This window comes from Schistocerca gregaria, chromosome X (assembly GCF_023897955.1).
Source record: "Schistocerca gregaria isolate iqSchGreg1 chromosome X, iqSchGreg1.2, whole genome shotgun sequence".
Lineage (NCBI taxonomy): Eukaryota > Metazoa > Arthropoda > Insecta > Orthoptera > Acrididae > Schistocerca > Schistocerca gregaria.
In genome coordinates this window covers 316,282,215-316,296,503 of record NC_064931.1, presented here as the reverse complement: position 1 = coordinate 316,296,503, position 14,289 = coordinate 316,282,215, and the positions used below count along the sequence as shown (strand labels likewise).

At 40.1% G+C, this 14,289-nt stretch overlaps 1 protein-coding gene across 2 annotated transcripts in view; it reads left to right on the top strand.

Moving 5' to 3' along the window:
• Positions 1–14,289, top strand: part of LOC126299352 (uncharacterized) — a 192,454-nt gene that overhangs the window by 167,137 nt on the left and 11,028 nt on the right. For both annotated transcript variants that reach the window (XM_049991207.1, XM_049991206.1), the window contains one exon: positions 12,739–13,085. In XM_049991207.1, coding sequence (XP_049847164.1) covers positions 12,739–13,085 — 347 coding nt within the window. The remainder of the gene's footprint in view (positions 1–12,738; positions 13,086–14,289) is intronic.

The window sequence follows — 14,289 nt, the reverse complement described above, 5'->3', positions numbered from 1 at the left end:
CTTGGACACTTATTACAATGTCAGCCATTTTTTCGTTTGTGTGAGGATTTAGAGAAGGAACTGCAGTGTGGGCTTCCTGTGATAAACAGCTTTGGAAAAAGGTATTTAGTATTTCAGCTTTACACGTGTCATCCTCTGTTTCAATGCCATCATCATCCCGGACTATCTGGATGTGCTTTTTCGAGCCACTTACTGATTTAACGTAAGACCAGATTTAACGCATAACCCTCCTTATGCTAACTTTGACATCATTTAGCTTCTGTTTATCTGAGAGGTTTTGGCTGCGTTTAAACTTGCAGTGAAGCTCTCTTTGCTTTCACACTAGTTTCCTAACTTTGTTGTTGAATCACAGTGAGTTTTTCCCATCCCTCACAGTTTTACTCAGCACATACCTGTCTAAAACGCATTTTACAATTGCATTTAACTTTTTCCATAAACACTCAACACTGTCAGTGTTGGAACAGAAATTTTCATTTTGATCTGTTAGGTAGTCCTAAATCGGCCTTCTATTACTCTTGCTAAACAGATAAACCTTCCTCCCTTTTTTTTTTAATATTCCTATTAACTTCCATATTCAGGGATGCTGCAACAGCCTTATGATCACTGATTCCCTGTTCTGCAGTTAGGGAGTCGAAAAGTTTGGGTCTGTTTGTTATCAGTAGGTCCAAGAGTCGGTTCTCTGTTCTCCATGAGTTGGTTCTCTGTTTAATTGCTCAAGGTAATTTTCGGATAGTGCACTCAGTATAATGTCACTCAATGCTCTGTTCCTACCGCCCGTCCTAAACATCTGAGTGTCCCAGTCTATATCTGGTAAATTGAAATCTCCACGTAAGACTATAACATGCTGAGAAAATGTATGTGGAATGTATTCCAAATTTTCTCTCAGTTGTTCTGCCACTAATGTTGCTGAGTCGGGAGGTCGGTAAAAGGAGCCAATTATTAACCTAGCTCGGTTGTTGAGTGTAGCCTCCACCCATAATAATGCAGTCTATCCTTTCTAAACACCGTCTGTGCCTTTGTAAACATTTGGGCAGAATTTATCTCTGGCTTCAGCCAGCTTTCTGTACCTATAACAATTTCAGCTTGAAGTTCCGGTACTTTACCAATGCAGCTTCGACAGTTTACAAGTACAATACCAATTGCTGCTTGGTCCCCGCATGTCCTGACTTTGCCCCGCACCCTTTGAGGCTGTTGCCCTTTCTGTACTTGCCCGAGGCCATCTAACCTAAAAAACCACCCAGTCCACGCCACACAACCCCTGCTACCTGTGTAGCTGCTTGCTGTGTGTAGTGGACTCCTGACCTATCCAGCAGAACTCGAAACCCCACCACCCTATGGCGCAAGTCAAGGAATCTGCAGCCCACACAGTCGCAGAACCGTCTCAGCCTCTGATTCAGACGCTCCACTCAACTCTGTACCAAAGGTCCACAGTCAGTCCTGTCGATGATGTTGCAGGTTGCTCCATTGCTGCCGTTTGGGCGGCAACAGCCCATGCCTTATAGATGTGAAAAGGGGCATATTGCTCTCCATCCAATGATTGTGTACACTGTGCCATTTGGACAGCTGGCGGACAAGTGTGAAATGGGGGTGCCGAGCATTTGAGCATGTTTTTATGGAAGATGACAAACATCTGACCATGATTTTGAGGGAGGTTTAAGGCACATTTGGTTGAAATAGATTTCAACTGCATAACTACATCACATTTTCTTGGAATGGGTGACAATGAAGATATAAAGATAAGAAACTGGAGTGTTTTGCTTAGTTTTTCTCCATTGTGTCATACAATATCATATTTTGGTTAAATTCACAAATCGAGAGAAAGTACTTAGAGTGTGAAAGCAAGTAATGAAACTCACCTGTGGTGTAAATTTAGAAATGAGTAGTACACTTAAGTGTTCTAAATGTGTTTTTTATATTTTCAGACAGGTTCCACCCCTATGAAAATTCCCTCATTTTTGATTGTATGGAAGAAAAATAAATCTAATCTGAACAAAACAATTTATTTTTTTCATGGTAGATAATACACAAATATAATCACAATAAAATTTAAAGAAACTGTATGTACAATGACGGAAAAAAAAATTGCAGCACCAAGAAGGAGTTGTGCGACACAAACGAAAGTTGGTGGACATGTTTCTAAATCTGAAAAATGTCATCTGTTCAAATTTCGCACTCGTTGCATAAGAGTGGCGCTAGTAACGCCACTAACAGAATGCAAATCAATATTGTATTCAAATACACACTGTAACAGTTGTGAACCTTACCTACTTTTGAGACTGGACGTGATGAGTTGATGCTAGTCAACAATGCCTTTAAGGCGGCAGAAAAACCACTATCATCATCTCAATGAATTTGAAAGAGGTCGTGTAAAGGGACTATGGGCAGCTGGATGTTCCTTCTGTGACACTGCAGAAAGATTTGGCAGGAATGTAGCCACTGCACATGACAACTGGCAGCAATCGTCACAAGAACATACGGCTGCAAGAAGGCCCGGCTCTGGATGGCCATGGGGCACTACCAAGAGGGAAACCCATCGTGTTCGGCATATGCCACTGGCACTTTGTACTGCATCTGAAAAAGAAATTTCAGCAGCATTTGGCACCATAGCGATGCAACGAATGAGCCACTTCACTTGTAGCGTGCATTCCACTGACTTCAAACCAACGCCATTTGTGACTTCAGTGGTGTCAAGCGAGAGCCACTGGAGAGTAGGGTGAAGGTCTGTTGTGTTTTCCGATGGAAGCTGGTTATGACACTTTTCCAGGGATGACCATGTGTTATTTAGGAGGAGGCCAGTTGAGGACCTGCAAGCAACCTGTCTGCATGCTAGGTGTACTGGACCTAGACCTGGAGTTATGGTATGTGGCGCGATATCGTATGACAGCAGAGCACTCCCGTGGTTATTCCATGCGCCCTGACTGCAAATTTGTACGTCAACTGGTGATTCGATATGTTGTGGTGCCATTCATGAACAGCATTCCAGGGAGTATTTTCCAACATGATAACACACACCCACATACTGCTGTTGTAAGTAAACATGGTCTGCTACAGGGTGTCAACATGTTGCCTTGGCCTGCTCCATCACCAGCTCAGTCTCCAATCAATCACATATGGGGCATCATCGGACGACAACTCCAGTTTCATCCACTAACTGAATTAACTGTCCCTGTTCTGACCGACAGAGTGCAACAGGCATGGAGCTGCATCCAGAAGCTATCATCTGGCATCTGTTCAACACAACATATGCATGTTTGCATGCTTGCATTCAACATTTTGACTGTTACCTTATCTCACACTTAAATTAACCCATGATCATGCAATGTTAATCACTTAACTATTTCACCGAGACAAATGTATTCCGTAAATTACATTAGTCTACATTAATTTTTTTGTGTGTTGCAATTTTTTATATTTTGTGTATTCTGCAATTATTTGTTTACATCTACAGATTGAAGTGTGGAAAACGTGCTTCAATCATTTATTTACACAGTCCACACAGGTATTATGTATGTTTGACGGTATGAACAACTATTACTAACTCACTCACAAACGTTTTAACATCCATGCAGCCATTAACAAAACATCAACAGTACTTCACAGGATTAATATGTGTGGCATTGTTCACTGACGATATATACGCTAAGGACGACACACACCCATGCCCGAGGGAGGACTCGAACCTCCATCAGGGGTAACCGTGCGGCCCATGACAAGGCGTCTCACACTGAATAGCTACCCCGTGCACCCTGTTGTTTGTATTCAGATCGTGTATGGGGGACGGTACTGCTGACGAAACACACTATCCAATGCAAACTGGTGGACACTTCTGCTCACCACAATAGAATATGGGATGCTACAGGCTATCTGTTTTCAGTTTAAGGTTTGTAAATCAAGTGCACGTGCTAGACAAATAGTGTATTTTGTAATGCTTTATAAATTATGAAAATATAGATGCTCCGTCCAAACAGGCCGCGGAAGACCCAACGGTTCTGACCAACCGCTGTGTCATCTTCAGTTGACAGGCAGCACTTGAGAATATGGTCACCTCGTCATTTGACCAGCCTTTTCCAGTTTTCATGACCAGAGCCACTACTTCTCAGTCAAGTAGTTCCTCACTTGGTCCCACAAGGGCTGAGTGCACCCCTCTTGCTAACAGCACTCAGCAGACTCTGTCATCCATGCAAGTGCTAGCTAGCCAAGCCGACAGCGGTTAACTTCAGAGTTCTGACAGGAACTGCTGTTACCACTGCGGCAAGGCCACTGACAAAAAATTAGTAGTTTATTACAAAATTAAGGTATTACATTACCATGCAGAAAATCAAATCCAAGTTGTTAATCATACACTTTCTTCAAAATCCATTGAGAAATGTTATGGAACTAAAGTGTCAAAAAATGGTTCAAATGGCTCTAAGTACTATGGGACTTAACATCTGGGGTCATCAATCTCCTAGACCTAGAACTACTTAAACCTAATTAACCTAAGGACATCACACACATCCATGCCCGATGCAGGATTCGAACCTGCAACCGTAGCAGCAGCGCAGTACCGGGCTGAAGCGTCTAGAACCGCTTGGCCACCATGGCCAGCTGAACTAAAATGTTACCCAAAATGAAAAGTATGGGTAACAATATTCTTTTTGCCCTAGCATAGGACGCTTACAATTAGTATAAAGTTGCTACATACATGTATAAATAAATCAGTAGTGTATAATATTTGTTTTTTTTAACTGTGTGGATGTCAATATGAAAAAAAGTTGTCTTTGTTATACCCGTGACTTAACCTCCATAACCTAGAAATATTCTGCGAAATATTTGTATATTATATTTATCTTATATTTGTCACTACAAATTGTAAACTTTCTATCTTTTCTTGCACTTAACATGCAACATTTTGTATATATGCATACATTGAAATGGGAGATTATAATTTAAATGAACTCACTCTTTTTTATAAACTATAAATTAGTCATTGTATCTATAACCACAGATATCGTTTCTAAATAATTTGTAAATGAAACATGTGTCATTAATGTGCCTATAGTTTGCACCAGTTTCAGAGACGGCTGCCCCCATCTCAGAGTTGTGTCCTGTCTGTAACATGGAATGTTTAGTTAAAAATTGCTGTTGCTTTTTGATGATGGCAGGTTCTATTTCTTACAATAAAATGGTTCATGTCCAGCAGCCACATGTATTAACAATAAAGTTGATACATCATCCTCATATCAAGCAGGCATAGTGAAGAACATTTAACACCAATGCGACAAACATTTACCACCAATCCAACAAAATGTTCACCCCTTAAGTACTATTTCCAAATCTTTCATTTGATCCCCAAACAAATGTTTCTACTCCCTTTTTATTTATTTATTTTTCCGGACATGGTGGATGATGATACAACTTTTCAGCCTTATGATGCTAAAATATCTACAAACTGTTTTTCAAAGGTTAAAATAATGTGATTCAAATGCAGCAAGAATTATTCCCTTAGATGATTGTTCTGTGTGTTTATTATTGGGAATAATCCTCCCATCCACACGAACCATGGACCTTGTCATGGTGGGGTGGCAGATATCAAGGATTAGTATTACTGGAGGGAAGTGTGACGGTAACTAGAGGGAGACCAAGAGATGACTGCAGCAAGTAGGTTCAATACGATTTAGGTTGCAGTAGTTATTCGGAGATGAAGCAGCTTTCACAGCAGGATAGAGCAGCATTCATCAGACCAGTCTTCCGACTGAAGCTAACGACAACAATGGGTAGAAAAGAATTCAGTCTTCATCCGATATCCGTTTCTGTTTCACTCATGAAACACTCCTATTAGAGAGGCGAACACAACAAAAAAAACTTTTACGAAAAGACAGAAAGAAAAAGGAGTGTGTCACAAACAGCGGTCATTGCGATTCTCCAGGCTTGGCAGTGACATCGCACAATGCTGTTGTGGGAGGGCTAGGTGACCAGAAACTTGCAGGAGGTGGCTGCAGATCATTTTGTAGATCTCGGTGGCCCTCTTTCAGTGGCAGTCCCTATTGGGGCTGGCTGCATGCGACTGCCGGCAGCTACTGCCATCTGGCAACACACTTCTACACTACCCAGGCCCGACCGAGAGTAGAATCCTCATTTTATAACTTCTGCTATCTTTCTAGGTGTGAGTGTGCACTTTCTGTCCTCATTAGTAAACTTTAAAACAAAATAAAAATACTAAACAACACATACATAATCTTCTTGACACATGCGAATATTGCATGGAATCTGACTTCTGAACAAATTTTGTGTTATAATGCGGTCACTGCAAATAAGTGCTGTAAAAAGATTTTATTTATTTTGTTATTTGATGATGCGCCTGCAATAACATAAGAATTATCATATTCACTCAACTGTAGTGAACATTTAATAATTGGTGACAGGTGTTATATCCTTTTAAATGTAGATATGCTTGAGATTTTTTTGATAGATTCCACATTCACAAAGGCAATTTCATTTGGGATCTGTGGAAGGTATATTAGCATATCTGTTATTGTGCTGTAAATATTTATCATGTATTCTTGTTTTCTGATGTGGTCTACATCGCAGAGGATCTCCTGTCTATGGATCAGTGGGAATGAAAAGGTCATCTAATTTAATCTAAGCAAAGAAAAGTTGCTAAAATACCCAGCGTGTATTTAACCATGCATTTTATAGATAGTCTTTCTTATAAAATTGCCAATATCTCTACACGCTCAAACATTAGACTAAGGTTTTATACAAATGATGCAGTTTTTACCAAGAGCAGTCCTATTGAAGATGGTATGCCCTTGCTTCCTTTTGAACTTTGAACTAATTTATTCAGCCAGTTATAGAGAACATACTTTAATGTATGGTAGACTCCAAGTCTTGTAGCAACTTGGTACTTTGCACATACCCAAAAATTGTAACTAGGTAAAAGAAGTAAGAAGTGACAGAAAAAAATCTTAGGACCAACCAATACTTGAACCATGTTCCTTTAAATTTATAGTTTGAGACCCACGTAGCCACCAAGTCGCATAGAATAGACAACTACAAACCTTTCCACATGAAGTCTGGAATATATCAGCTAAAAAGTGAAGTCTGTCCAAAATTTTACATGGGCCAAACAAGCAGAATCACTAAAATGAGATTTAAAGAGCACCTTGAAGCACTTTGCTAGAACAGCATAAGTAAGTCCACGTTTGCTGCTGAAATTGCTAAGGAGAGACAGTCTGGCAGTCCAAAGAAGCAGCATGTGTGACTGTGCCCCATGCAAAATGAGCTGTGATATTGTTGTGGAACAAAAACACCTCCTTGGATATCTTCTCACTATAATTTGTTTTGGAAACTTCCTGTAACTTTTTCAGGAGGTTTTGGTTGTAGGCTTCTGTGATGGCTTACCCCTTACAATAGTAATCTGTTAGCACCATACTGTGGCAGTCCCTAAAAATCTCATCATCAACTTGTACAGTGCTTTGCCTTTTCCACTAATAGCGAATCCCTGTGCTTCCACTGCTTGCTTTGCTCATTTGTGTCTGCATCATAGTGATACACCAAGCACTCTTCCTTAGTGATTAGGTTGCTAAACTAGATATTTGGATTGATGTGACACAGATGCCCACCTGTGTAGCTGAATTTGCTGATGCACACCTGCTTGTCACACTCAGCTAGGAAGTCAGTAAATTCGAATCCTGGTGGTGGGCAATATTTTCACTGTCAGTATTTGGCTGCCTCAAAGTCCCTAATTATCAGTCTTTACATCAATGTCCTGGATTAAATTCCAAACCTCTCCACAGTGTCTCATGAATTGAGAGCATGTGGCACTGTTGATGGTGATTCATCCATCAGATGGGATTGTTTAGTTTGGTGGTGTCCATAATACTGTTTGCAACTAATAAGCTATCTGCCAGCATCAGGTTTCCCTCTCTCTCTTCTCTCATCAACATAACAGAACACAGACATAATGTTACACTATAGATCCATCAATGACACTCACGTCATCTCCAAAAATACACTTTTGACCCAAATCTCACATATTCACAAGGAAAGGAGCCATTGCGTGCGGTGGAAGAACACCCTTTCTACTAGGGATCTGAACCCATACTGTTGGATTTCCCAGCCAACAGCACCATATGACATTTACATTTTTACCTGACACAGATGTGACATTTCCATTGCAGCATTAGTCTGATGGGCTTGTTGATTTATGTGAGCAGCTGCAACACCCAGAAAAGAAAATATAACTTTACACATTAAAAAAGTTTTGCATCACCCCGTTTCCCAGAACGCCTGAAGATAGATGTTGACTGTGGATATTGTATCACAGACACAGTCCCTTTGAATGTTCAGAGATGTCACTAAACCCACCCAAAGATGTAAGCAACCATGCATGAGCAGTGCCTGTTAGATGGAGGAGGTCCGATAGCTAATCAGTTCCAGTCATTCCACCAGGAAGGAGGAGGTACACGGCTCTGTAGTTCAACAATACCTAGATGGTCAATACAGCAGTTTGATCACATCTGCACTGTTACTTAGTGCCAGGACAGACTCTCAGGTGTCTCAGACTGAACCAAAGCAATGTTTTTTGGACATGGAGGAGATACAGAGAAACAGGAAATGTCAATGACATGCCTCACTCCAGCCGCCCAAGGGCTACTACTGCAGTGGATGACCGCTACCTACAGATTATGGCACGGAAGAACCCTGACAGAAATGCCACCATGTTGAATAATGCTTTTTATGCAGCCACTGGACATCTTGTTACGACTCAAAGTGTGCATAATAGCCTACATGATGCGCAACTGCACTCCCAATGTACACAGCGAGGTCCATCTTTGCAACGACACCTTGCAGCGTGTTACAGTTGGGCCCACAACATTCCGAATGGACTGCTCAAGATTGGCATCATGTTCCCTTCACTGATGAGTGTCGCAGAAGCCTTCAACCAGACTATCGTCGGAGACGTGTTGGGAGGCAACCCAGTCAGGCTGAATGCTTAGACACTGTCCAGCGAGTGCAGCAAGGTGGAGGCTCACTACTGTTTTGGGGCAACATTATATGGGGCCAATGTACACCGCTGGTGGTCATGGAATGCGCTGTAGCAGCTGTACTATACTTAAATGCCATCCTCCAACCATTAGTGCAACCATATCGGCAGCATATTGGTGAGGCATTCGCCTTCATGTATGAAAAATCATGCGCCCATCATGCACATCTTGTGAATGACTTCCTTCATGGTAACATTACTCGACTAGAGTGGCCAGTATGTTCTCCAGACATGAACCCTATCGAACATGGGTGGGATAGATTGAAAAGAGTTGTTTATGGACAACATGACCCACAAACCACTCTGAGGAATCTGTGCCAAATTGCCGTTGAGCAGTGGGACAATCTGGACCAACAGTGCCTTGATGAACTTGTGGATAATATGCCGTGACAAATACAGTTATGTATCAATGCAAGATGTCATGCTACTGGGTATTAGAGGTACTGCTGTGTACAGCAATCTGGACCACCACCTCTGAAGGTCTCACTGTGTGGTGCTGCATGTAATGTGTGGTTTTCATGAGGAATAAAAAGGCCGGAAATGATGTTTATGTTTATGTCTATCCCAATTTTCTGTACAGGTTCCGCAACTCTCAGAATTGAGGTGATGCAAAACTTTTTTTAAAGTGTGTAACTTCTTCTGGACAACTCCTATTATCTACAAATTTCTGTTTAAAAACTGGTAGCCTGTGTATAAAAAACTTGAAAGTGACTTATTTTTATGTATATTTGCATAAGTAGTAGTAGTGAAATAACCTATTCACTTATGTTAACACTAATCATGTATACATACCCTCTAACTGACTTGCACCACATTATTTTGAGAAAAGAATCATTCAAATTATCTATCTATGGAAAATTTAACTAACTAACCAGTGGACAGCAACATTTATGATGTTGGAAAGGTCGAAAACTATTCTGTGACTGAATTTCACTTTTTCCAGTATCAATTTGGGTGTGATATGCTGTCTGGCTGCACTACAGTCTACACTTCTTTTACGATTCCTGATTCTTTACAGACAGGTAGTCTGATATTTCATTCAGTTTAGTCTAACAGTCTGACCACACTGGAAGCATCCAAACCACTTAACATCTCTGGCATATGATGCTCTGTTGAAATTGTACACTTCCATAAATGTAGCATGGACTGATCCCCTTCAAATACAGAAAATTAATTACTGCAGTATACTCGTCTCTATCAGAATCGTCTCTATCAGCGGGCTACACCATTTTATTTTGGACCTTCTAGCTGGGTGCTACAGTTCTGAGGCACAGGGATACCGGTGTGTACCAGGACTGAAAAAATGTATCTGCCAACACACACACAATTAATTGTGTAATTTTTTTTTCAGTGTGATAATTAAAAGTTTATGACTACTCTTCTTAAGCTAAGGGCTGGTCACTGCTGCTAGTCCTCTATAATCATAAGCTCTGAGCATGCTTCAGTGGTCCCTATTATGTATGGTGGAGGACTGTGTGTGACAGAGAGCTTGGACCTTAGCTTAACAGCATGGAATGTGATGATGACATGATTTTAAAAAATAGAAGTAAACCCAATCTCGTAATGTGCAATGTGCCAGTGTGGTATATTTCTGTTGAGGCAAAACAGTCATTAATGATTGACTTCTGGCAATAGCCAGACATCAGCTGTGTTGTAATTGCTCAGATAATGCAGGGATTAGTATGGATCAACTTGTATTTCCCACGAATATCAGTGATCAAGTAAAACATCAAATCTCTAACATTCCTGCGGCCAGAAAAAGATCCTGCAAGAACAGGACCAATGCAATTTAAGAGAATTGTTCAACATGATAGAAGTGCAGCCCTTCCCCAAATTGCTGGAAATTTCAATGTTGGCCCATCAGCAAGTGTCAGTGTGTGAACCATTCAATGAAACATCATTGATTTGGGCTTTAGGAGTTGAAGGCCCACTGGTGTACCCTTGATGACTTCAAGTCACAAAGCTTTACACCTTGTCTGGGCACGTCAGTACTGGCACTAGACCATTGATGACTGGAAACATGTTGGCTGGTTGGACGAGTCTCGTTTCAAATTGTATCAAGTAAATGCAGGTGTACGGACAACCTCAGGAATCCATGGACCCTGCATGTCTGCACGGGACTGCTGAAGCTGGTGGAGGCTCTGTAATGGCATGAGACATGTGCAATTGGAGTGATATGGAACCCCTGATATGTCTATATATGACTCTGACAGGTGACACACACATAAGCATCCTGCCTGATCACCTGCATCCATCCTTGTCCATTGTGGACTTATGAAATTCCAGTAGGACAATGCAACACCCCACAAGTCCAGAACTGCTACAGATTGGCTCTAGGAACACTCTTCTTTGTTAAACACTTCTGCTGCCCACCAAACTCCCCAGACATGAACATTATTGACCATGTCTGTGATGCCTTGCAACATGCTGTTTAGGATAGAGCTCCATCCCCTCATACTCTTATGGATTTATGGACAGTCCTGCAGAATTCATGGTACTACTTCAGACATTAGTTGAATCCATACCACGTTGTGTTGCAGAACTTCAGCATGCTTGCGGTGGCCCTATGCTATAGTAGGCAGGTATACCAGTTTCTTTGGTTTTTCAGTGTAGTTTTATAAGATTAATAATAAAAAGCTACCAGTACATACATTGTATATTAAGTAATTTTTAGTCACGCCAAAGGAATGTATCAGTTTTTACTGTTTAGGATCAGAAATATTATGTCTACAAACATGATTAACTTCAGTAGTCATTATGGATTATGTGAAGAAATTGTAATTTTAGATGTAAATTTCCAATGTAAACATACAATATATTAGATAACTAGCATAATTTTAATATAGTGTATGGAGATGTTTCAAAGCAAATTGAATCCCTCTATTATTGAGTCATATCTCTGACTACATTGTCTGGATTGATCTTCTGAACACTACACTGTATGAAGTACAGCACTGCATACAATTTTTTAGGGACTGGAGCAGACGAAGCTCCATTGTACTCCATTGGCTACTAAAACTACAGCACCAGGAATGATAGTAAATAACAAAATTTTTATTTATTGTGCAAACATGTTACAGTAGGAAGAATACTTTATTAAATTTGCAGATGAGTTGGGAGTATACAGGGTGCAAAATTTAGTAATCAGAGCTGTCTCCTCTGGCAGAAACAATGACTCTAACCCATGTGGCCATCAACTTCACTAAGCTTAGATGTCATTCCATACTGGTTCTACCTATTGCTCATCAACCTATGACCGAATGTTTCAGTGGGTGGGAAATCTGGTGAACTGAATTGCCATGGCAACAACTGAAAACACTCTGTATTTAGATAGGTTAGGATGACACTGTAGTATGCACTCTTGTGTTATCTCATTGAAAGGTAATGCCATGGTCACCACAAAAGGAGGGCACAGCCACTGGCCTCAGCACATGAAAAATGTAACAGTTGCTGTTTGTGTTATTAGTTATGTGAACTGGAGCTGATTGTGTTGTGGACATTAAGCAGTGTGTAGCATTAAGCCAGGTGCTTGGCCCACCTGATGATGACAAATGGTCTGCTCAAAACATCCACACATCATTATACTCCTGAGACCATCAATTTTATATTCATATGACAGTTGTGTACATAAAGTGTGGCCATCATACACACATACATAAAAAGCACCATTGAACTTTAAATTTTGACATTCATTAATTTTTTTGTTACAGGCCAGTGGGATGAAGAATGACATGTCAACATCACAGAGTATGACTGATATGGTTCACATGGATGCCTCAGAAATGTCAGATTCACAGAAAAATGTTGAACCTTTGTTTATGGCAATTGCTGGATTTATTGGAATGGCAGTGATGTACATAGTTTCAGTACTGTTTCTACCAAAATTTGGTTCTCTAAGATCACGTGAAATTGTTGCTCTGAAAAGTGCACCTGATGATCTTTCTGGCTTAACAAAAGTTGTTTTTGAAGCTTTAGATGGCAAGGACTGCAGTGAGAGGATAATATGTGAAATAGGCCAGACCATCCGAAGAATGCAACTGGACAGGAAATCAATAAGGTAATTATAGTTGAGCTTCCAGAAATGCTTAAGTCCAAAACATTTTTGTAATGTATAGATAAAACTTGGAATATGTTAATAGCTTCAGTGACATTGGTTTCAGTGACTTCCAAAAGTTGTCAATCCTCCTCCTTCCCTGTATGTACATACTAGAAATCTGTAAGTGTGTTACAAACAATTTAAAAGACATACATAAACATTTTAATACTCATGAATATGATACAATACTAAAGGAAAAGCTTCAGGTCAGTCAGTAAGGACTTCAGTCTACAAAAGTTCCAAAATAAACAATGGCATACAAATTTACAGTAGTCTTCCACATAGGTAAAAATCATATCATTCATTGATTCTCTTTTTGCAAAACCTTAAGGGCAGTCTGATTAGATTATTGCTTCTATTCAGTAGCAGAATTTTTACGTTTGTGATAAAAGAAGAGACTTGAAACAAGACAGTGCAGGTACTGCAAGTAGAGCAAACTCTTTTGTGGATGAAGCTAAATTCTTTGTATGTACTGAAATAATACTGTTTCGTTATGTGCTTATTCTGTGTCCCACAATCTGGAAAGATTTTTTGGATGAATGAATAAGTAAATAAAATAAAGTGTTTTGAGACACCACTGAAGAGCACACAGCATCCAAAGTGACTAAGATTTGGAATTTCTGAACTGAATTAAATAGATGGCACATTCAGAAATCAATAGATAAGAGATTTTTTGAGATTTTTCAGCTTGGTATGAAACACAGAGAAACTGTTAATTAATTAATGTGGATGTCTTATTATGTTACAAGGGGGGGGGGGGGGGGGGGAGCTAACTACTTTTTGTTTAAGATTTCAATAGTAGCTTCCACAATCTCAGACTACCTGACTATCCAGGAAGCTAATGTATTCCACTTTGTCAACATTGTGATGAACTTAAGTGAGAGGTAATGAAATAGATTTCTTCTGTAACTGATTGAAGTTATCTCCAGATCATATAGACTATCACATCATTTAAAACAACCTTTTCCCCATTATACCCACTCCATTGCCTTCTTCATAAGTGCTATACAAGGTGTACCAGGAGGAAGAATAAATATTCAGGAATATGACAGGCATGCTCATTTGAAGCAAACAACTTCATATGGACATGTGCCCTACTTTGAATGGTTTCTGAGATAGAAGACATGTAATGTACATTTGTTTTTGGGGGTCATGGAGGCTGCTA